This window comes from Tursiops truncatus, chromosome 10 (assembly GCF_011762595.2).
Source record: "Tursiops truncatus isolate mTurTru1 chromosome 10, mTurTru1.mat.Y, whole genome shotgun sequence".
Lineage (NCBI taxonomy): Eukaryota > Metazoa > Chordata > Mammalia > Artiodactyla > Delphinidae > Tursiops > Tursiops truncatus.
This window is the reverse complement of record NC_047043.1, coordinates 76,947,270-76,972,356: the sequence shown is the minus strand read 5'-3', so window position 1 is coordinate 76,972,356 and position 25,087 is coordinate 76,947,270. Positions and strand designations below refer to the sequence as shown.

The window sequence follows — 25,087 nt, the reverse complement described above, 5'->3', positions numbered from 1 at the left end:
TAGGCTCTCATCACACTTCGGATAAACCCAAATTCCTGACCTTGGCCTCTGTTATCTGATCTTTGTTAGCCTCATCTCCCCCTACTCTGCTCCATGCCCACCTCAGAGGCTGCATACTTGCTTTTTCCTTCTGCCTGGAACCCTCTTTCGCCTTCTTCCACATGATCCAGTGGCCACTTCCTTCTCACCATTCCCATCTCAGTTCAAATGTTAAAGCTCAGATAAGCCGTCCCTGATCATGTTAGCTTGAACTCCCCCTCCTCCACCGCCAACTCATTAGCCTACTTTACTGACTTTACAGCACGCAATGTCCTTCAAAAATGTTTGTGTATTTATTGTGTCTCGCTTCACTAAAAGGCAGGGGCTCTTTCTAACTTGTGTCACTCTATCCCAACACCCACAAGAGAACCTGGCACTTAGTGGGTAACTCCATCAACACTTGCTAACCAACTGCCGGACAGGACTGTGCCTTCTTGTTTGCAGTTATACCCTTGGACTCTAACCCCACAAGAGGCACAGAGAATGTGCCTGTCAAATGTCTGTGGGATGAAAGCAAATGAACAAAGGCAAAACAGCCAGAGGATTCTCAAGGCAGGAATCATGGCTGGACAAAATATCCTGAGGCCTGCTGAAGGACAGAGTCTGGACCTTGACAGAAACTGAAACGACCAGGCTGCAAGTATACAGTAAGTGCCCAAGGTAGTTACATGGGTGTCCCTGATCAGGTATAAATTGCCCTAAGTCCAAATCCTGTAACTGAAGACTCGAAACTGGCCTAGAGTGGGATTACAGAGAATGATGGCTACATACTACCATTAGTAGGGAAAAAATTAGTGAAATTATTAGCAGAATCTTTCCAATGAATATGTATTAAGTTCAATAACAATTTTTTTCCATTGAAACATATCTGTCTATATAGTTTCCAAAGAGAACAAGGTCAGTTAAATGGAGAACTGCTTCTAATTTAAACGGAAATTTCCTAGAACTGAAAGGCAATTCTTAAAATTCCCTCATCAGGCAGAAAACCCCGTGACTACCACCACACATACATAAAATCATAAAATAGTAGCCTCAGTTATTTCTGACCCATTTCCCAACTTAGTGAGGATGACTTTATTCTGGTGGCTGCAATTTACCTTTCTTGCCCAGAAAAAGAGCTTTGTAAAACATTCTAAGAAACACAAACTACAGGCTTCCGGGAGAGGAGCAAGTGCAACTCTGTACAAGCAGGGGAAAGTCAATCCCCACACTAGGCTTCCCTCTGCAAGTCAAGAGACTGACTAAAGGAGGAAACAAGCAATGTCAACCCCCCCCCCCTTCTCATTTTCACTAGAGTCTGTGAAAGCTGGGAGCTTGGGTTCGTTTGCTATGCTCTGATATCCTGAGCACACTGAGGTGTCCTCTCACTGCCTACAAATTGCCTGCAAAAGGAAAACTAGCATTTCACTTCCTGCTGCTCCCGAGAGTCCTGGCAAACCACTTGATTAGAGGCATGCTCGTGTCGCCGCATTTTCATGATTGACAAAAATAATAAAATTAGCAAGTAACGTTTATTGAACAGTTGCTCTGCCAGACATCATACAAAAGGCTGAAACCGTATTATACCATTTCATCCTCCCAGTCACTATGAGGTACTACTGTACTACGATTCCCATTGCACAGGTAAGTCAACTGAGGCTTAGCAAAGCTATGTAAATCTTTCTCAAGTTACTCACCTGCTAGAGCTGAGATCTGAACCCAGGTTTGTTTAATTCCAGAACTGGAGTTCTCAGTATAGCCTGTATTTAAAGTTATCTTTTGCAAACTTACAAAATGGAACCCGGTTTTCTGCATAACACCTACTAGGGTTACAAGACAGACACTTAGGGAAGCTGATTTAAAGCAGTGATTATCAAACACCAAAATACACACTGAGCTCCAAAAAGTGCACAAGGAAATGTGAAAAATGAGGACAATGCAATGAGTCCTTCCCAAACTTAAACTTTCTTCAAATTTAAAGGATTGTTCTTTATTCTAAAACAATGGCCCTCACACTTCTATGATGATAAGAATTATATGTTATAATGTCTAATTATATACATTATAAAACGCTAGCAACCCTTTGTTTGGTCCCCAATTTATTTCAGAAACTTTCTGGTTTGAAATATAAAAGCCTGGGACCACTGGTTAAATGCAATCTTTGTTTTTGTTTTTTTTTTTAAACTGCCTCACTGGAGTTCAGGATTGTGGAAAACATCTGTATAACCTGGGATGGGAATATTTTCTGTTTTTAAGATTATGAGTCTAATTGATAATGAACTATTACTTTCTCCTTGCCAGAAGCTTACATATAAGAGAAAAAGTATTTGATGTTAGCAAGGTCTTTATCACAAAGAGGAACAAGAATACTGCATCCAGTTTTATGTTATAAATGCCTGAAATGCAAAAATCATTCTTCTCCTTCTTCTGCTCATTTATAATAATCCCTGCTGTACAAGATGAATATAAATGTAATCTTCTGCCTTCCTCTCAAAAGTACAGTAACTCCAACTGTTAAGTCTACTAACAGGCTTCTTTTTCTTCTTAGAACTTCAATGAAAAAATACTTTAATAATCAGAGGAGCACATTTATTAAAAATACTGCCATAAACTTTGAATATCAATGTGATTAAAAGCAATCTTGCACTGAAATGCTATTTAAACAGCGGAATTTCACTTCTTTTTTTTAAAGGATTTTTTTTAATGGTACAAATCCCAGATGATTGTGTTTGCTATCCGCTGCAACTTTAGCTTTCATTTAAATCTTTTTTTTAAAAGCCAATTACTTCTAATGCAAACTGTGCATACTTCCCCTCCTCCTCAAAAAAAGAGACTTTATGAAAGAACTGCTAAATACAGCATATAGACTGCTGTAAAGCACACCAAAGAAAGGGTTCTTCATCTCTTTACTTAAAAAAAAAAAGAAAAAAAATTTTTTTTTTTTTTAAGTCAGTATTTCTAGCCAAAGAGGAGGAAAACAAAGGTCACAGCAACCTGTTCCGGCTCATGAAAAGCAGGTGCACATTCTGGAATGAGCTCAGCACAGCAGAGGGTAAAGCATGTGAGCTGTGGAGTTAGGCAGATATGGGTTCCAGGGTCTCTTACATGCTTTGTGTTCTTGGTGAGGTAATCTCACTTCTCTGGGCCTCTGTTTCCTCATCTGTAAAATGGGGATAATGCTAATACCTAGATCATACGACAGCTGTGAAGAATACATAAGGTAAAACCTATGCTGACACAGAGTAAAAGTTCTCACTGAACTTGAGCTGTCCACATACATGTAGGAATATCGTGAGATGTGGCCAGGAGGAAGCAGGATGTTGTTATAAGGGAAAAATCAGACCGCATAACATGTAGGTCATACTCAATAACGAGGCATAAATTCCCCATGCTTCCCTCCTGAGATCAGAGTTCATAAGAACCAATCAAAACTGTAAATGGAGTACATTCAGCTTGGAAGCCCCTTGCTACTACAGGAAACGTGCATGGTTTCCTTTACTGAGAAGCCTTGTAGGTTGAAGAATTCAGCATGGACTGTGCCAGGTGTGACACTTCCCAGCAAGCACAAAATCAAAGATGAGAGATCAAAGGATTCAGTATGCCCTCTTTATAAATCAAAATGTAGATGTGTTTCCTGGAGAATCTGCCTTGTAAGTCAAGTTGCAAGGCCTCCAACAGGGCTTCAGCTTCTCTAATCCAACTCAAGGGCAGAAATTCTCAAGAATCTGTGTCAGGTACCCTTTTGAAGAAAATCCCATGAAAGTTCTAGATTCCTTCTCCTGAGGATTTACATACTATACAGGAGCTTAAGAGAAGCCAAGCTCCATCCTCACAGTCAAAGGCTCTGGGAAGCTGGGACAGTAACAGCTCTGTTGATGTTCTATATTTGCATTGCCCAGAAACAGGTATATGCCCTAGAAAAGTGGCAGGGAATGAAAAAAGTGACAAAAATAGGAACTTTCTTACACAAAACCTTATACTCTCACATGTATCTCCTTCTAGCTCAACATTATTTCTTCAATGTTGAATTAACTTTGGGTTTAATAGTGGTTTTTACTATTTTGAAGATTCTCCCCCTCAAAACAGAAAGTTCGAGTAGTACAATCACATTCTGCAGAAAGAATGGCCCTTCATTAACCAAGAAACCCATTAAAACAGGGATGGCAAACTTTTTCTGTAGAGTCAGATGGTGAATTTAGGCCTTAGTGGGATGTATGGTCTCAGTCGCACCTAACTCAGCCCCATGGTTCACTGCATGGAGAAAGCAGCCACAGACAGTCAGTAGATTAAGGGCTGTGGCTACGTTCCAATGAAACTTTACTCATGGACTCTGACAGCTGAATTTTACATATTTTCCCACAGGTCATGAACTAATCGTCTTCTTTCGAAAGTTTTTATTTCAACCATTCAACAATGTAAAAAGCATTCTCAGCTAGAGTGCAGCTTGCGGTAAAATGCTAAGGAGCCACACTCAGGGGAAAGAATCGTTCCTTAGGAGTGTCTCTCTAGGTCTACCGGGGCTCTCACTCCTGGGTTGGCGCCGACTTTACAGGTAGAAAGTTACAAACAGGAACTGTCAGCAAGGACACTGACTACTGCAGCCCTAGCACTCATCCAGGGAGTGTCAAGTGTGGGTGATCTGCAACCAAATCATCCGAATGCTCTCCTTAAATATATGCTAACGCGATTCTGATGCAGTCAACTTGGATCGCACTGACTCCTGTCTGAGGCTTAGTTTCAGTCTCTACTTGAGATGTCGGCCGACTGCAAGCCCTGCCACCTGCAGAACCCTTACACACTCATGGAGGGGATCACAAATGGCAGCCGGGCTTGACTCAAAAGAAGGCGCAGAGTACAGGAAGGCTCCATTTTGCAGGAGACAACCTTAAGTCCATGCAAGCACAAAAAAGAAAACCAAAAGAAAAATGATGTCTGGGACATGTGGGGAGTTCAGCAGAGATGAAACAAGATTGGGCAGGGACTCATTAGCTGTTTAAGCTGTAGGAAAGATATAAGGAGGCTCATTAAAATCCTGTCTCTAATTTTGTACATTTCAAATTGTCCAAAGGAAAAGTTGGGGGGAAAAACATAAGGGAAACCCTAGAGAAAAACAGAAGAGCTCTTTACTTCAGAGAGAAAGTTTTATGTCTATAACGTAGTTACTTTAATAGTCTTTGGCACCAATACCTAATTTGTTTTCAGTTAACTCACTATGAACATTTTTTTTTCCCTAGGAACGAAAAAGGTGGTATTGTTATGTTGACTCAGTCCGTGTTGACTGAGGCTACCCATCTTCCTAGTCTTTTTTTTTTTTTAACCAGCTGCCTGTAGATGCCAACCAACCTCTCTTCCATCTTGCCCTAGGCTCAACTATGTCCCTGTTATTTTGACAGGGAGGTCAACTGTCATCAAGTGTGGATATCCTCTAGGTTGCCATCCTACTCCCTTGCCTAAGTATCAGAGATAAGAGAGGTGGTGTCCTGTCTGCACTCTTTCTGGAAAGTGTAAATGGAGTGCTAAACTCAGGACAGAGACACAGGAAATGCTGAAAGACAGTCCCTGGCCTCCCCTGAGGCCAGAAAGTGCATCTCGCCACAGAACAGGTACCTTTTTTTTGAGTCACAACACAATGGAAAATTGGTCATTTGAACTCTTCAGTCTTCCTAGTAGCCCAGTTCATTCATTTTGGGGGCAAATATTCACTGAACACAAACAATGTGCAGGAGCTCAATATATCTTGGTCAATAAGAAGCCTGTCCTCTGGGAGCTTGCACTCTAATAAAAGAGCCATCACATAACACACACTTTCAAATGGTGATAGAGTGTTTGGAGGAAGGTAGAGTACTGGGTTTGTTGATGTTGTATAAGAAGCGGGCGCAAGAGAAGTTAGGAATGACTTCCCAAAGAAAACGTCGTATTTCCACTGCTGACTCCCACAATAACACTTTACATTTTGTTTCAACTTGCTGTGAAGTTAAGGCATTTAATGTATTTATTTTTTAAGGCTCCCTACATTTTCAGGTACTAATATGGAAACCTTAGTCAGTTACTCATACCAATTAATTTCATCTAAACATTACTTTGTTAAATCTACAATTTCAAAAATCACCTTTAAATAAAGGTATTTTTCTTCTGAGTTTAGTCTTTGAAAAAGTTAAAACTGTATTATCAATCTTTTTCCACTAAAACCAAATGTGCCATCAAATAATATTACAAATTACAGAATAAAACAAGGTAATAAAAATGTGAGGATGCAGATAAAAAATAGGCTGCCCTCTGAAAGATAGCTTAAATTTTATCTTAACATTTACCTACTTGAGCTAATAGGAAAACGGGGATGACATATTAGCTAAACCACTAATAATCTCACTTCCATCTAAATCTATAGTTCCGACCTCTCCCACAGCATTAACCCTTGGGCAGTCTCACATGAGGAAACTGGCCAAAATAAGCTACAGGAGCAAAAAGAAAAAAGGGCAGAGATCCTAGCTTAGCAGTTTTGAATTTTGGGGGTAGAGATATGTGAAGAATCCTTGAGAATCCAAGAGAAGCTGGGAACACTTGCCCTGAAAGTGGACATACATACTATTTTGCATACAATTTCACGGGAACTATGACCCCCTGAAGCCCATTCAAGCCCCAGGTTAAAAACCTCTGACCTTGACAAATACCAAATTAGGAGATCAGGTCTAAGATTACCAGCATTTAAAAGAGTTGAAAGGAATTAGTATGTGTAAAGTCATTTTCCATAATCTAATTTAATGTCAACCGTTATTAACAACCAAGGGAAGTAGGTGTTATCATCTCCTTTTACAAAGGGGAAAGCTAGATTCTGAAAGGTAAAATGCAATATTAAGCAACTTAATCTTACACCCAGGTTTCCAACTCTCAGATGCACAACTGTGAACTGGAGAATTCGAAACGTCTGGCCAGTATTCCTCAATATCCTCCAAGATGAGGAGTTTCTGACTGAGTGCTTCATTCACATTATCAATTTATCTACATATTTCTTTCCAATTTAACTTTGTTGACAAGAGGAATTAGTATAAATTTAATTCGAAAACACGTTTTCTTGGTAGTAGATAATCTCAACCAAAGACAAAGGATAACTGTCTAATAATTTGATAATTTAAAAATGTATCTTCATTTCTTAAACAGCCTGACATGAACTATTTGTTAGAAAAACAAAGGCCCACTGTGTTAGGTGCTGAACATCCTTATGCTTGGATTTTTAAACTGTCCCAGAAAATCCACAAAGTCACAAATGAATCAAGAACTGACTGAGTTAAAAACTTCAGTCTCTACTCAAAACAGGCAGGCAGAGTTTCAGCCATCCTGGCTGCTTCAGCATCCTCTGAATGGTTAGAGCAGCCTACACAAAAATGGCACCTCTAACAGTCACAAATAATTTGATAGGTCAGAAGCACACACAACCAAATAATCTATGATGCCTTTGTGCCTGAATAAAGTAATTAAGAGGTCCTAGATCTTCTTGGTAAAATCCACTCATGACTATGTCCCAACTGAAAATAATAAATACAGCAAAAAGTGGGTCCAGGCAACTAAATTTGGTTGGGTCTCAATCCAGACCAAGTTGCCCAGTGAAACGCTGGGCAACTCATCCTCTATACTCTTACTCATCCTCTATAGGGGAATTACCAATATACTCATCCTCTTACTCATCCTCTATAGGGGAATTACCAATAATTAGCACCCTATATTCACACAGATTTGGAAACCCTTTATGGGAAATGCATCCACACCCAGAGAAAGAAACTAAGAACAGGAGCAGGTCAGGTCCTCTACAGCTCTACTCCAACTGCTTCCTATGAGTTACCACCTAGTGATTTTAATTTTTTTAAGCCCAGGCGGGCTGCCAATTCAACACTAAAACCGGACTAACAACTGATTTTTCCTATTGCAACATTGCCAGCAAGTCCTGTGCTTTCCCTCTCTTTCCTTTGGTCTCAAACAGCAATTCTCATTCTCAGAAATCTACTACTTTGCTCTCTAATCTGTTCCAATTGGAAGCTCTCAGAGAGCTGCCACTGGTATTACTCTTCCTCCTAGTGCCAAGAGGCCAACAAATGGCCAGTTCAAAGAAACCAAAACAGTGAACGTGGAGGCAACACAGGCACTAAAAACAAGAAGTAACTGCGGAGACAGAATAACAATGGGCCAACTCTGGACCTTAAAATATTCCACTTGCCAAAGTTGTACCTATTCTTGGGCCCCTGACAATAACTATACCAAAATACATGGTCACGCTGAGAATTAAAATTGCACTGGGAATATAAACTCAGTATTTTGGATACCAAAAACTCACTCAAGTCCTTGTCCGTACTGCTACTGAAGGAATCGCTTGAACTGAACCTAAAATTGACTGGGCTTCAGAAGTCCTTTCTGACCACAGTGTGCCAAGGCCTAGCAGAGGCATTAGCCAGCAAAGGCGACTATTCACAGAAAAAGAAAATCTGAAGTAAAGGTCTGACAGTTCCTAGATACCTGACCTTTCATTTGGAGGCACACTTTTAACTACAGTTATTTCCCTAGAGTACCCCTCTACCAGTTTTATTAAAAACTGACCAATAACTAGACTCTGGTTTCACTAGCTAAGAGCACTAAAGGCTTGTTTCACCATATAAAATTCTTCACCCCCACCGCCTCGCTGATTTTGGCAGCTCAAAAAAAAAAAAAAAAAAGTAAAAGAAAAAAAAAATCCGACCAAGAGCTCCTCAGTTGTGATGATCCTTTTGATAAAACTCTAACTTAAATCCCATAGAAATAGGCTGCACAGGTAAAGTGTCACCTTTTTTAAAGTTCAAAATTCATTTTGATTGCCGGCAATAAATTTCAGGTGGCAAGGTTTCCTTTTCAGAGCCCCCTAAAACATTCGTGGAAAAGTTTTCGGAAGCTGACAATTCCTCCACTCCTCTTGTTTCTCCATAAGGGGGTCAGACCCGAAGGGATCTGGGTTAAAATCACTGCTGCTCCCCAGCGCTCATCACGGAGCGCCGCTCAAACTGCACCCAGCCAGGCCTCCACTGAAGGGTTCCTGACGCTCCCCGTTACAAGAAGCCCCCGGAAACGGGATTTTCCAAACGCGCAGTCCTCCCCCTTCTTCCTCAGACAGCATCCTCGCGTGCGGGGGCGGAGCGGGTCAGGTGGGCTCGAGCTCCCGCCCTGGTTAGCCGGCCGGGGTACTTCCCCTAGCCTCGCACAAACTCCTTCAGGGGGCTGGACTCACCTTCGCGACAGAGCCCCATGACTTCGCGGTTTTTCCCAAACTCCTTGAAACTTTCGTCCAATTCCGTCCCTAGGAGATACACACACACAGGAGGAGGGGAGAGGCAGGTCAGTGGCCGGGAGTGTGACGCACGCTCACGCACGCACGGAGTAGGTGCGGGCACCTCCGCGTTCCCCAACCGAGCGATAGCATCTCTGACCCCCGAGGGGGGCGGGTCACGGGACGGGGGAGGGGAGAAGGGTCAGACGACTGGGGAGCGGGGGTGGGGGGGCGGAGCGGGGGGGAAGAGGAAGGCGTGGACACTCACCGTCTTTCCCAGGAAGTTTGGAAGCCTCGACCCACAGATTCCACGACTGTCCCAGCATCGCTTCGGGACTGGGCAGGGGCCGGCGCTCCCCGACGGTCGCCATTGCGGTGGCGGCCGAGGTGGAGGCGGCCCCGGGGCCGCCGTCCTCCGGCCGTAGGCGCCGCGGCGGCGGCTGCCGCTGGGGCTGCGGAGTCTGCTGTTGCTGCTGCTGCTGCTGCTGCTGCTGCCGGGCAGCCGCGGCCGCTGCTCCGCCCGCCGCCGCCGCCGCTCGGCGCGGCTCCCCCCTGACGTCATCTGCGGCCCGCTCCGACATTCTTTCCGCTCCTACAATGTAACAAAAAAAAGGGGGGAAAGAGTCGCGCGGGGGCCGCTTTTAAGGAGGCGCCGGGGAGTTCCGGCGGCGTGCGCGGCCCGCGGGCCGGGTGGGGCGCGCTGACAGCGCCCCCAGCCGCCCAGCCCCCCAGCTCGTCTCCTCCCGGGCCACCCCCCGCCCCAGGCGCAAAGTCCGCTGCGCGGGCTCGCTTTCGCTTTCGACTCCGGCGCCCCTCGGGGGAGGGGACAAGCGCCGGCAACCCGCCACCGCGGCGCAGGATCCCCAGCCTGCCTCCGCCGCGGAGAGCCGGCGCGGAGGCCGGCGCCCCGAGCTGCCTCCGCCCCAGCCCCGCGCCCCGCCGCGGCGGGGAGGCCCAAGATGCACCCCCGGCCCTCGGGCTGCCCACCCTGAGGCCGCTTGCATCCCCGGGCCGGGCCCGGCGGCCCCGCTCCTCCCTTCCGTCCGCGCCTCCGTCCGAGCGGCGGCGCCCGGCCGGCTCCCTTAAGCGGAGGCGCCTCCCGCCGCCTCCTCCCCCTCGCCGGTCCCACCCTCTCAGCTCGCTCCGGCGAAGTTTGCGCGTCAAGCCCCCGGAGTGGAGCCAGGGCGAAGTCGGAAACGCAGCCACCTATGGAGAAGCCGGCCGGCTGGCCCCGGAGCACCAGCGGGCGGCGTCGCCGTAGGGCCTTCCCGCCCGGGGTCCCACCTGGGGCGCAGGGGCCGGTTCAGGGAGCAGTTGGATCTCCGCTCGCGGGCGGCCGCACGGCTGTCAAAAGCATGAATGGGAAACCGCCGCCGAGCGGAAGCCTGGCGTGGAGGAAACCACTGGCAGGCGAGGAAATGCGGCCCAGGTGCAGTCCCAGGTGTCGGCCCTAAGCCCACCACGGGAGGTCACAGCGTGCTCCCGGGGTATTTGAGCTCGTCCAGCAAAGAGGAGACCATGAAATCAGTGTAAAATGGAGTGGAGGAGAGAGAGACCGAGGCGAATCCATTTACCTGTTTTGGAGACACTACCCCAAATTTCTTTATTTCTCTTTCCAATGCTCCTAGAAGTGATTCATTCGCCCCGCACCCCCCCCCCAAATCTAGTTTAGTTTTAATTCAAGCCGTTGGTCTCCCTCTTTATGATTGTCTTTGCCTGGGCAGGGAGGGAACCTAAGGTTTAGGTGTAGGTACAGCATTCCTAGAAAATACTGTTTTCTGTTAGATATTGTTCACTAAATTAAGCATTGGCCCACACAACTTAGCACCCCTCCCCAATACACAGACTGCGCGCAAAGCTTTTGCTCAAGTGATGGGTAAAGATGATAAAATAAAGGGATACTTAATGAACTAAAGCACCTGAAATATTTGAAACTGTAGCAGACCACATCAAGCACTTTCGATTAAGTGTTCTTATCATTACTCTTCCTTCAGACTGATGTGAAAATCTGCAGCCTGAGACATGAAACAATGATTTTAATCATCATGTTTCACATAGCAGTAATATCAGCACTCCTGAGGCACGTGTGTCATAGCTGCTTGCCTAGAGGTGCTTTCTTTAGGTGGGGAAAAAGCGGGCTTATTCAGGTTTTTTATCTAGAACATCTGGCGTCATAGAGGTGGCCAACTTCTCTGCTAAAGAAACAAAGTCCAACTCTCAGAAACATAAAAATGTTTAAAAAGAGTAAAAATAAGGAAATGTTATTGCAACCTAAACTCAATGCAGGGCTCCTGTAGAAAGTGCTTGTTTTGGGTTCAAAATTTAAAGGCTTTAGTGAAAAATAAAATAAAATAAAATATATATACACACATATATATTAATTTATTTTTTAAATGTTTAGAAATAAGTGCGTAATTTTTTCCTGGATTGCATGCAAACAAAAGTTCCCCAAAACTATGGATGCTTCCTGTCCTTATCTAAGAAGCAGAAAAAACAGAATAAACAAAAATGGTAGAAATGATTGGTAGGATTAAAAACCATATTTCTAAAGCTTTAACTTCCTACATAAGAGCATCAATGACAAAAAAAATGCATAGGTAAAACATAATTCCCTTAGTAATAAGGTTCCTAACTCTTAACCAAGGCCCTCAATCTTGGATGTCACCAATGCAGACCTTCAATTTTTCATCCAGATCACTGAAAAATCTGTAGAATTACAGAAATACATAAAAACACCTAACTTTTTAGTTTTCCGAGATTAAAGTGCACAATTTATGAATTGTTTTGAATTTTCTAATTCTACATTTAAGGGAAACAAAAATTTGAATTTTATGGCATTTGGAGCTGCCATTAAAAAGAAAAGCTTAGGGCCACCCAGCTATATAGGTAAAAAAGACAGCTTGCCTATTGAGTACAGCCCTTCTCTGATCCCTGAGAGTAGAGGGTGAGAATGAAAATAAGGGGAAGAATGGCAAACATCAAGTACAGTCCTACTTCCTCAAGACACTGCTTGATTTCCCCCTTTTTACATGTGAAAATACTTTGAGATTCACTAATATGACTTCAAGCTAATGGGGGTCAATATGGCAATTTATAATACTTCAACTTCTGTCATTATTCTTGTTTCATACTCCCCCCCCCCATTTTTTGATTGGTTTAATAAAGAAAACACGACAGGGCTTAGAATAAAAAATACTAAACATCCTCTTAGTATTATGATAGTTATTAAGAGAAATTGTTACTAATAGCAGCTATCAATTATTGGGCACCTACTAGGTGCCAAGCATTGCTGTAGGTACCTTTTTGCATTATCTCTATTAATATTCTCAGTTGTGTAGGGTAGGAGTTGTATTACTATTTACAGATAAGGAAAATGAGGGAGGGCTCTGGAGCCAGTCCCTGTGAATTTTTTCTGGGTTCATATACTGGGTCTTTCACTTACAAACTGTGTAACGTAAGCAGGTTACCTAATTTACTTGGATCTCAGTTTGCTAATCTGTAAAACAGAGATAAAGCCAGGTTTCTGAGGATTGCATAAAAAGATCCATGGAAAGTACAAAATAACACAAAACGAACACTATAAACAAGTATCTTATATCACACAGAGCAATTCAGATCTATTCTCATCTAAGAAATGTGTCACCAAGTTGAAGAAGATGCGAGCACCAAGAGAATGACAGGCAATTCCTGGCCATCTCCCTACCAATTCTCTTCTGCTGCAGCCAATGCATTTTACTACATTCTCTTCACCCATGAGAAAGTCCTAACCCCTTCCAGAACGTGCAGTTTCTGATATCCATAGTTGGTTTGGGTTTCTCAACTGTTTGAATGAGTCACCAACAAAAGCCAAAACTGCTAGCTGAGAAAGTACAGTTGTCTGATACTCAAATCTGGGCAACATTTAAAAAGTGTTCTTATACAAAGGGCACTCTCTATAAACAAGAGTACGACAGAAACTCAAACACTTGGTTTTATAATAAAGAACCTAATGACTTCTTAACCTAAACCCCCTCCTCTGCACCCAAAAAATATTTTAAAACATGAACAATACAATTTACATTCATTTACTATAATTATTTTCATGTAATAGCGTTCCTTGTATGCTATCAATCAGTTCTCCTACCGGCGTACTTCTGATGATGTCCTATAGTTCTGAAGATCTTCAGCATTTGTCTGTACAGATAAATGATATGTTTTGTAAGGTTTGAGTAATGAGGATTCAATTTATCAAACCGTTCCTGCTCGCCTACCACATACCAGGCACTCTGCTAGGCACCAGAGTAAACACAACATCGTAATTTCACTGAGGATGTGAGAAGAATGAGAAGTAGGGGAAATTTTTTAATTTAATTTTAATCAAAATGCTCTTATGGAAAAAGCTGTCACCACCAATTAGACTGTATGTGGCTTAAGAACTAGGCCGTCAGAAGTGAAATGCTGCCAAGTTCTGAGTATTTCATCCCTTCCAGGGATGTATTTAAAAGGTGGCCTTACTTCACCATCCAAATTTAGGGATGTTCCCAGTAGGTGCCAGGGTAACAAGGTCTCTCTTTACAAAAAGGATTCTTTGCACAGCAGATTCACTTGTAAAATGCTTTGTTCAAAGGCCAAAGGCATCACTAAATACAAAACAAAACAACAGCAACAACAATAACAAAATCTTTAAATTCGGTTTAATGTAAAATGGCTGAAACTGTCCAAAACTTGCCTAAGATGCAAGACACCACACAACCAGCCTTTTTATTTGGAAAGAACCACCAGTCCCAATACAACATTTTAATAAACTTGAAAACCAGCAACTACAGTATATTTATGGGTGCAAATTACAGGGCTGATAACAGAGATTCTCCATCATCAACCCCAAAGGATTGCAGTCATTTGAGTAAAAAGAAACTTGGAACCACTAAATTAGGAATGTGTTGCCTTGGGTTGCATTATCTCCTCCTAAAATTGGCTGTGCCTTTGTTCATATCCTCTCTCCCTCCTCTGACCACACCTATCTCTTTCCTTCTTTCTTCTGGAGACAGAGCCAGGGCTCTCTTCTGCATAAGGGGTATGGCAGGCAAGGCCCCTCTTTAACTGTGCTCCCTCTAGTGAAATACCTTACAGCCTGTTATAAATACATCAGTATTCCAGAAGGGGGAGAAGAGAAGAGTGGAAGAAATTTAACTCATCAGCTCGGTGGCTAGAATTGCTGACAATCAAATGCGAAATTAGGAATAATAAGGAGAGTTGCAAAAGTGGAGACTAAAAGATGAAGGTAATTATCTTTTTAAAGGCTTAACCTGTATGCATAGTCATTCTATAAACTGTGTCATTTGCCCAAAAGTTCAAAGCTTTGAATTTTTGGTTTGTTTTCTTAATCATATGTGCATAGCTACAAATTCTCCCAAAGAATCATTCACCAGTAATAGCAAACCGCTTGAAAAGAGAGAAAATTTAACAATACACCTATAAAAAGGTATTAACATGTAACTTTAAACTGAATAAAGGCCCAAATGTTTCTAGGAATTTAATACCGGCCTGTAATTTTGAATGATTGACAAATTTCATTTAAAATCTTCATTTAAAGCCTTCAGGTTAAAGAGTTTTTTTAAAAAGAGAGAGAAAGGATTAAGTTATAGGAAAGGAATGGAAAAAATAGCTAAATGGACTAACATTTAGCTATAAAAAGTGGCTGACTGTATAGTCATAGTTCTAGCGCACTGCCTCAGATGCACTAAAATGCAAAGATTAAACACACTGTTAAAAATAATTCCCTATGTCACCTTTGTACCCATCAGCTTTCACTGAAGTGATGGTAAGTATTACCATCTTATGGGCCCAGCAGTTAAGAACAGGTGTTCTAGAGCCAATATGCCCAGGCTGAATCCCAGTTCTACCACTTATTTACTGTATAACTCTGGGGAAATTTTGACTTCTCTGTGCCTGTTTCCTCATTTATAAAATGATGTGGGACTTCCCTGGTGGTGCAGTGGTTAAGAATCCGCCTGCCAATGCAGGGGACACGGGTTCGATCCCTTGTCCAGGAAGATCCCACATGCCACGGAGCAACTAAGCCTGTGCGCCACAACTACTGAGCCTGCACTCCAGAGCCCACGAGCCACAACTACAGAGCCCACGCACTGCTAGTACTGAATCCTGCGAGCTCTAGGGCCCGTGCTCCACAACAAGAGAAGCGACCGCAGTGAGAAGCCCGTGCACCGCAATGAAGAGTAGCCCCTGCTCGCCGCAACTAGAGAAAGCCCGTGCAGCAACAAAGACCCAACAAAGTCCAAATAAATAAATGAATAAATATGATGTAAAATAGGAGTATCTACTTTACGAGGAATATTAAAAAAGTTAATAGTGCAAAAGTACCCTACCCTAGAGCTATCATTACTATCACCATACCTATCACATAAGAAGCCCCAATTCTAATCTAGCCATGATATGCTAGCAGATCATTTTTGCAGGGTAAAGCATGGCATTAGTTTGTCAGTCCTTGCTCTAACACTTTCAGGGGCTCAGCACTGACCACTGAACTCAATAAAAACTTTTCTGCTAGCACTCCAGGCCCTCTCCAGGTGGCCCCAGGCTCAGCTCCATCGCATCTACAGTGTTCCCTCTTGCAGGTACCCTACAGTCCAGCCCAAATGACCAATTCATAGCTTTGAATATGCTCCCCCTCCAGATCCCAGCTCTCAAGCCTTTGTTCATACAGGCCACGCCATCTGTAATGCTTCCCCCCACCTTGGCTGAAATCCTACTGTTCAGTTACGTTCCCCCTCAAGTTTCATTTCCTTAACAAAATCTTTCCTGATCTCACACTAACCTCATAGGAACTCATCCCCACTTCTACATCTAAATCTAAATTGGACTTCCTGGACTAGGGTTAAGAGTATATGCCCTGAAATCAAGGTGGCAATGAGATATATGCTTAGTCTCCCAAAGATTAACAGTTTGCATTCCAACATAAGGGTGTCATTTGGAACATGGAACCCACCTCCTCACAAACCATAAGATGTGCAGTGTCCAGGTCCCCAAGCTGGTCAGCAAAATGCCTTAGGGCTGAACTCTAGGACTAACAGTATAGGTGTGTTAGTACAAGAAGGAAGGAACAGCACAGCTTTTTCTTCCCCCTTTCTGCAGCAAAGTTCCAGTCCTAAGTAAAGACACAGATCTAGCAAACACAATCCACCTAACTTTTCCACATTCTTTGTGTACACCCTGATCCAGGAACCCATCTGGGTTTGTACTGCTTCCCCAAAGGCAGACTGTTCCACAAAGGCTTGCAACCCCTTTCCACCTCTAAAACAAAACCTTCCATCTCTTGGTAAAGATAGATGGCATGCAGATTTTACTACATTTCACTAACATGTGAGTGAATGACTATGAATGAATACAGTTCCCTACCTTCAACCCCCAACCTAAACACATATTTTCTCATACAAAGGGCGAGACCTGAACCCAAATGACTCTCCAGATTTCAGGGTCCCTAAACCATTCTTCCCAGAAACACACAGTTACTTCTCTCCCCGGGCCTCTCTGATTTTAAATAGCACCACCTATGACTCACAGCAAAGTTTTGACGTTTTATTTTAACCTATTCAAACCTCTCTTTTGACATAAAATCTGCAGGACCCAGAGACCATGATCTTCTCCACTTTCTACTGCATCTTCCTCTCCACCAAACTGCTCCAAGTGAAGGAACTTCAGGAGCCAAAACGGTGAATCAAAACAAAACCACTACTGGTAGGAAATCTATCTTTGCTGCTTTCTAGAGCTTCTTGCCTCCACTTCAGAAAACAGGGATCTTCACAAAACATTAGGATTTTTCCAAATGGTTTCTGGGGGAAGTGGCAGCACAGCAGCAAGCACAAGTGGATGATTAGAAGACTGGAATCCAACTTACCAAGTATTTCTTACAAAACAGGGCCAAATAGATAAACTGGACTTCATCAAAATCATTAAACTTTTGTGCTTCAAAGGACACCCTGAAGGAAGTGAAAAGAGAATGGAGAAAATTTTTGCAAATCCAATATCTGATAAGGGACTTGTATCTAGAATGTATAAAGAGCTCTGACAACAACAACAACAAAAGACGAAGAATCCAATTTTTGCAATGGGCAAAGGATCTCGACAGACATTTCTCCAAAGGAGATAATACAAATGACCAACAAGCACATGAAAAGATGCTCAACATCATTTGTCATTAGAGAAATACAAATCAAAACCACAATGAGATACCACTCCACACCCACTAGGATGGCTAGTAAGGAAATAAAAACAAACAAAAACAGAAAATGACAAGTGTTGGTAAGGATGTGGAGGAATAGGAATCCTTCTACATTGTTGATGGGAATGTAAAATGGTGCAGCCCCTGTGGAAAACAGTTTGACAGTCTTTTGAAAGGTTAAACAAACAATTACAATATGATCCAGCAATTCCACTTCTAGGTATACACTCAAAGAACTGAAAGCAGGGACTCAAAGAGATACTTGTATACCAATGTTCATAATGGCATTGTTCACAAAGCCAAAAGGTGGAAACAACCCAAGTGTCCATCAACTGAAGAATGGCTAAGTAAAATGTGGTATACCCAGCCACACAATAGAGTATTATTCACCCATTCAAAGGAATGAAGTACTGATACATGCCACAATATGGATGAACCTCAAAAACAAGCTAAGTAAAAGAAGCCAGACACAGAGGCCACATATTATATGATTTCATTTATGTGAAATATCCAAAACAGGCAAATTCACAGAAACAAAGCAGAGCAGCGGCTTCCAGGGTTTGGTGAGAGGGGAGGATGGAAAGTGACTGTTTAATGGAAACGATGTTTCCTTTGGGGGTGATAAAAATGGTTTAGACCTAGATAGACGTGTTGTCTGCACAACATTGTCAATACACTAAAAATGATTAAAGTGGTAAATTTGTGGCATTTAAATTATATCTCAATAAAGCTATTTTTTTAAAAGCCAACATTAAAATCTGGAAAATTTCACACAAAATTCCAGATTGACTTCTCTTGAAAAATCTTTATAATCTCACACCAGTGGCCACAAGCTCCCTCGTAACAACCATCAGTTGGAGCTGAAGCTGGTCCTGGAGCCCATTTCTGCTACTGCCTAACCATGGACCATAACAGGACACATTTTGTCTCTGCCTCAGTTAACTTCTCTGTAAAAGGAGGATCAAAACAGTATCTACCTCATCAGGTTGTTACAAGGAGTGAGTGAATTAATATGCTTAGAAGAGCGCCTGGCAAATAGTTAGGGCCCATTAAATGTTAGCTACTTTTACATTTTATGATACCTCATTTTCTTCGTAATAGAGGTAAATGGCATTTGCTTTTCAATTTTTTTGCTCGTTTTTACAAATGAAAGTCTAGCATATAATGTAGCAATCCAAAAGAAAGAAGTAGAAAGACAGCCAAGATGTAAGTTTTTTTAAAGTGACATGCAAAATACTATGCATAATATGTGCCTGTTTTTGTGAAAATGTAATAATGATGATGACGATGAGTCTATTCACAGACAACAGTCTAGATAGCTTTGGACTTATGGGTACTAGGGAGGGAAGGAATGTAATTATTATGCTTTTTATTAGGGTTTATATAATGTTTAAATTTTTTTCCAGTTTTACTGAAATATAATTGACACATAAGATTGTGTACGTTTACGGTATACAATGTGATGATTTGAGATACTTGAGATAGATATACAGATATGGATATATATATATCTCAAAACAATTACCACGATAAGGTTAGTTGACATATCAATCACCTCACATAGTTATCTAATATTTTAATAACACACACTTATAATCAGGAACTATAATAAGCATATTCTTTAAAAGATGAAGAAACTCTAATTTTGTTTGCGACTTCCATGAGGTTATCATAAAATTCCACGAGGTGAGCAGCAATAGCACAGATTGATAAAGCCAGAGGCCGCTTGCTTTGCTTTGAATCCCAGAGGCTGCGATTCCCAAAGCACCAACCTCTCTTCAGTTTCCTTCTTACTTAGGGAGTACACACTGCTATGTTTTACAGCTGCTAACAGAAGAGAGTCTAAACTGCTTGCCTGGCAGCCAACAACTTTCACTATCTGACTCAACATCCTTTTTTTCCAGTTTTATCATCCATCACGCCCCCTTACAAAGACTCCACTCCAGCTAAACAAGACATAAAATACACATCCTTCAAATACTTTTCCACATGCCATCCTTTTTTAAAAAAAAATTGAGGTAAAATTCACATAACATAGAATTCACCATTTTAAAGTATACAACTTAGTGACATTTAGTACACTACAATGTGGTGCAATCATCATCACTATTTTGTTCCAGAACATTTCATCACCCCGAAAGGAAACCCTGTACCTGTTAAGCAGTCACTCCCCGTCTCCCATCCCTCTCACAGCCCCTAGAAACCACATCTGTTTTCTTTCTCAATAGATTTGCCTATTTTGGATATTTCACAATGTTGAAACCGTACAGTATGTGACCTCTTGCGTCTGGCTTCTTTCAGTTAGCCAGGTTTTCGAGGTTCACCCTTGTTGGAGCATATATCTGTAATTTTTTCTACTTTATGGCTGAATAAAATTTCACTGTGTGGATATGCCAGTTTGTTTATCCATTCATCAGGTGATGGACGTTTGGGTTCTTTCCACCTTTTTGCTACTGTGACTAGTTACATGCCATTATCTTTTCCCTTCCTTCAGCTTCATGTGCTAATCAAAATCAAGCTTTCGTGTGAGTTTCAAGTCAACACTGACCTTCCCCAACTTAGCCTGGCCCAAAGTCCTCACCTTTTTCTGACTTCCTTTATCACTTCTATACCCAAGGTAGCAAACTGTCACCACGTGGCAGAATCCCACCGACTTATTTAGGTGGACTCAAACTGTTTTCTTAAATTGCTAACTTTGAAAAAAATCAAGAAAAGTCATTGAAGTTACGATTTCAGTTCCCTTAAAATTCTGAAAGGTCTGGGTTATTTCAATAACCATAGTTTAACTGCTTTCACTGCTTTTACCCTTGCCCTCTATATCCTATCTCAATATAGTGGCCAGAGTGGTTTTATTAAAACAGAAGTCAAATCAATGTATTTACTTATTACATTTGCTACATCTATTTCTTCTTATTAAAAGGTAAGTGCCACAATGGCAGGGACTTTGATTTACTAATTAATTCCCAGTGCCTGGAAGAGCACAGCATATAAGTAGGCACTCCATTAATATCTGTTGAATGGATTTTGGGACTAGGATCAGCTGGCATTGAAAAGGTAAAAGCCCTTTGAGATTAGTCATGAATTTAACAGCTTCTCATAGTTCCACCTGGTCCACTTCATTCCTCCACGTGTCTAATCCCTGCAGTCTTGAGAGTTGCGATACTTCTTTACCCCCCTTGTCACTGGCTTCCTGGTATCCTACTATACTTGACTTTTCATCGGAACGGTATTCAAAAAGGGTAAGTCATAATTATAGTCTGTGAAAATCACCTCCTATTCTTCTCTTTTCCTCCTCAAGGATAATCCTTCTGCACGTAGCAGAAGCTCAGTAAACAGTTATGGACTAAAGAGGTCCTTTGGCATATTTCTGTCAAATGTTTCCTCTCTACCTTCACCTCCCACTCCCTCATATCCCACCACTGCCAGTTGCTGACCACCATCTAGGAAAGCCCTGCTTCTTGCTTCTCTGGCACTTTCCAGACATTCCACAGTGAATGCCATCCTTTGTGATGACTTTGATGATCACTGAAAGATACCTCTGCACTGCTGGCCTTTCAGCTTTGGGCTGGAAAATTTTAAGGGCCTATTTTGAAGGTGGAGACTTCAGAGCTGCCCAGTCCTGTTCTTCTAAACACCTTAACAAAACTGCTACATCCTTCTACAAGCTCCTGTTTCTGTTTGGTCACAGTCAAAATGTTATCTTTGCAGATGCATGTTCATGTTGTCCAAAATGTTTCCATCTTTGCTACAGATGCCTAAAACCTGACTGAGGCATTGCATTTGTTGCCTAAATTTGTAAGTTGATCAATTTCAGAGGCTGAAACTCCTTTGGTCTTTCCTGTTTGGGTTCTGTTCAGTTTTATCCTTCAATGACTCATCTTAAACTGCATCTTAACTTGGAAGCCCCCCTCATTCCTTTCAAGAGTAGATGGGAGGATGCATCACTTTTTTTTTTTTAATAAAAACACCTTCAGAAATTTTTCTTCTTTTTCACATTATATGAAACTTACCACCCTCCTCCCCAAATAGTAAATGAAAATAGTGAGTATGCAGCGAGGAACTCAATCAATGGTGACTGCTATTTTTGTAATGATCTGGGACTGCTCACGAGCAGAGCCAGCAGGCTGGGCAAAGGCACTGGGCCCAGAAAGTGCACCTGAAGTTCTCCGGTCGGTTTTACAATTTCCTTACAATCTCCCCTGCCCTCAGCAGCTGGGTCTACATTGCTTGTAGAGAGAAGAAAACAGGAGCTTGGGAAAGTGGAACAGGACAAAAATGCAAGAGCACATCTTTAGATGACTTCACAGGAAAAGGTGAATATGGATTGGTGCGGGGGACGGGTGGTGCAGGTTCCTATCTCCAAAGTATTCCAAAAATTTTAATGAATTTGGGGGAGGGAAGGTTATTTAGCAGATTTTATTTTGACAAACATCTAAAAATATTGTACTCTAAAATTCACTGTCATTTCATATTAATAAGCTATTCAATGATCCAATGCTTAAAATTGGAGACCTTACTCAGATACCTTAAATTTAAAAAATTATCATCCTTTGGTAAAACTCAAACTCCATTATAATCAGAGGCACTGCAGCATTTACTCAGCTGTGCTATGCTGAAAGAACCAGTTACCTTTTCTTTGGAGGGCAGGCCAAAAATCCTGATCGATTTACCGGTGGATCTTCATCTGCTGTGATTGTAGAAGCTCCTTCTTCTTAATTTTGTTCAGACCTACAAAAAAAGGGGCAAAGCGATGAAACAATGTATAAAATTAATCAGAAATCTACAATCTCATTAGTTGCCAGGTGTCCCAAAATTATATGTGTTTAAAATGTCGAAGTGTTAAAATTCGAGTCACTTTACCAATTTTACAACAAATGCAATTCAATTTTTTTTAACAATGAACTTAATTGGCTATATTTATACAATAAACTGGGAACAAACAACTATTCAATATGTACATAGAGTCAGCCTCCTGGGGCTTAAAATCATTGTGTGTAATTTGCCACTAGTGAGTTTTCACTTAATTTTTTAAATGGCTATTCAGAAAGCCTGCTCCTATGAAACCTGTCAGATTTTAACCCACACATAACACACTGAGTGAGAATATTATTTGGAAAGCTCTCTCTGTCCTTTAACATTCAGCAGTTTATAAAAACAATTCATAATAGTATAAACAGGAAACAAAAACTCAATTAAACCATCTTCCTAAAAAACACAAAGAAATTACCTGTTGCCTTATCTGCATATTTTTGTACATGTGCACTCATACATATTTCAAGTAGAATGTGGGTACTACTCAAATTAATTTGGGGAAGAGCATTAAGTTATGGAATCAAGGGACTGGAGATTAACAAACCAGAGTTAGAAATTAAGCTGGTTTTCAAGTTTGACATGCAGCAGGAGGGAAAAAAACAGCAAATGTGGGCAATGACACAGCTATGCAACAGATGCTGTCCAAGTAGATAAAGCACAAGGCAGGCTGATTTCATATGAAAAATTCACTGGTAATACACTTCTCTTCCTATAATCCTCACTGGCTATACACCAAGGCTTTGCTCAACTTTTATTTATTATCACGTACTCTAAGACGGCAAATATTTCTATGGTTTGAGGTGCCAATAAAGCATCTTCCAAAGTCAGTGGCTGAAATTCTATGCCATGTTTGAACATTTTTTCATAATTACCTTTATTGGCTTTTAAGTTATTCCTGGATCATATCCTTCCCCTCTCCCTTTTTTAAACAGTTTTATTCACCCACAAAATGTTACTCAGCAGTGTAATCATTCAGTAAAGTAATCATTCCTACAATCTTTATAAGCCAGCTGTTTCTCTTTCTCAGATTTCTAATTGCTTCCCAGTCTCCTATCTTTTAAAAATTTTCTCTGATTTCCATTTCAGTGTTCCTTTTCTGCCTTATTTCCAATAAAAGCCACTATCTTGTTTAACATGTCTGTCCTGAGCCAAAATTCATTTCTTTGCATTCTAAACATTTTACGGCTATGCAAAATCACTCAAAGGAAGCTACAAATTCCCAGGATACAGGCAGCCAATAAAGATGTTACGTTACAGATAACCACCTCTTTGAAGGTGATTCCTTCAAGGTAGGCTGGAGATGCAGATACAACACCGGCATCATGTGTGCTTGACCCTACTTCTCTTAAGTCAAGCTGGTTTTCAGTTTTCCATCAGAACACTTCAGCTATATCTCCAAAGTATCCAAGGAAGTCATCAGAGTGCTATGAAATCTCCCCCAAGATAGTGTTTGCCTTAGTAAAAAGAATTCACCGTTTACTAGCCTGAATACTGTAAAAATGCTTTAAGAGAAACCCTGTTCTTAGAGAAAAATGGTAGTGGCAGTTACTAAAAATAAGCATTTAAAAATAGTAACTTTTCTACTTAGAGTAGGGGTCAGAAATCTTTCTTTAGTAGGAAAAAAGCAACTATCACATATTTGTATATATTCTTTCATTTTATCTTCACAATAACACTGTGCTCAAAAGAGCTGTTATTTATGATCTCCATTTTACTAGTGAGGAAACAAACTGAGAGAAGGTCATAATTTGCTCAAGATAACCCAGAAAATAAATGGTTTGAAACTGGAACCAGAATGGAGACCTTTGGTGCTATTTAGTTCCCTTTCCAGTATACCAAACTGCCTAAACAGCAACTTAATTTTGTTTTGCGAAGAGAAAGAAATAATTTAAAAGGAAGACTGGAGAACATTTTCTAACAATAGAAACATAAAACGTGATAGCTTTTACTCATTCACCACCTACTATGTAACAAGCATTCAAAAAATACGATTTTTTAAAAGATTTTTTAAATGGCAACCCATTAGAGGTGGGAGAGGAGATGGAAACAAGAAGAAAGAAAAGACCTAATCTGAGTGTTCTCCAAAGTCCTGACAGGCATAAATTTAATTTATTTACTCTTTTTTTAAATTTTTGGTTGGGGGGTGGAAGATGGAGCTTGTAAAAGATGGCTTTCTCCTAGAGTAGCTGCCTAGCCCATGGTGACCCTTTTTGTAAGCACCATGTAACCCAATGCCAAGTAATGCTTGTACTATGAAACTCCAAACTCCTCTCTTGTTTTGGTGAAAGCTGGACACATGACCCAAACTGAGACATTCAACTGGTTCTCCTGAGCACTAGAAATTGGGACGAAGAGGGTCTACTGTGGTCTACGCTGCAAGCTCCCCCATGTGCCCTCAGTCTCTAGGAAAAAGCCAGTCAGCAAAGACTGACGAATGAAACATGCTGCTCAGAGTACATCAGCCCCAGGAGGCCCTGAAGCCCCACAGGACAGAAAGGGAAACAGTTTCTGCCCAGGGGGTTCTAGGGCTTTCCTGTCCCACGTACAGTCTCCCAGAGGACCCAAGCACATCCTTCTGTAGGGTTTTAAGAATCCCCTGGACCTGAAGGGTAAATGGCCCCCCCTAATCAGAGCTTGAATTTTTAGGAATTGATTTCTGATAACCGCAACAAAAATAATCTTGCTCAAGACAGTAAAACTTCTGTACTAAAAATAAATAAATAAATAAAAGGGCAGATATCAGCAGAATTTGA

General features: G+C 41.6%; 1 protein-coding gene across 1 annotated transcript in view; it reads right to left on the bottom strand.

Annotated features, from left to right (window-relative positions):
- Nucleotides 1-25,087, bottom strand: part of ATXN7 (ataxin 7) — a 127,931-nt gene that overhangs the window by 79,074 nt on the left and 23,770 nt on the right. The window contains 3 exon segments of the mRNA XM_033865236.2: nt 9,266-9,334; nt 9,573-9,896; nt 22,152-22,250. Of these exon segments, the coding sequence (XP_033721127.1) occupies nt 9,266-9,334; nt 9,573-9,885 (382 nt within the window). The 5' untranslated portion in view covers nt 9,886-9,896; nt 22,152-22,250.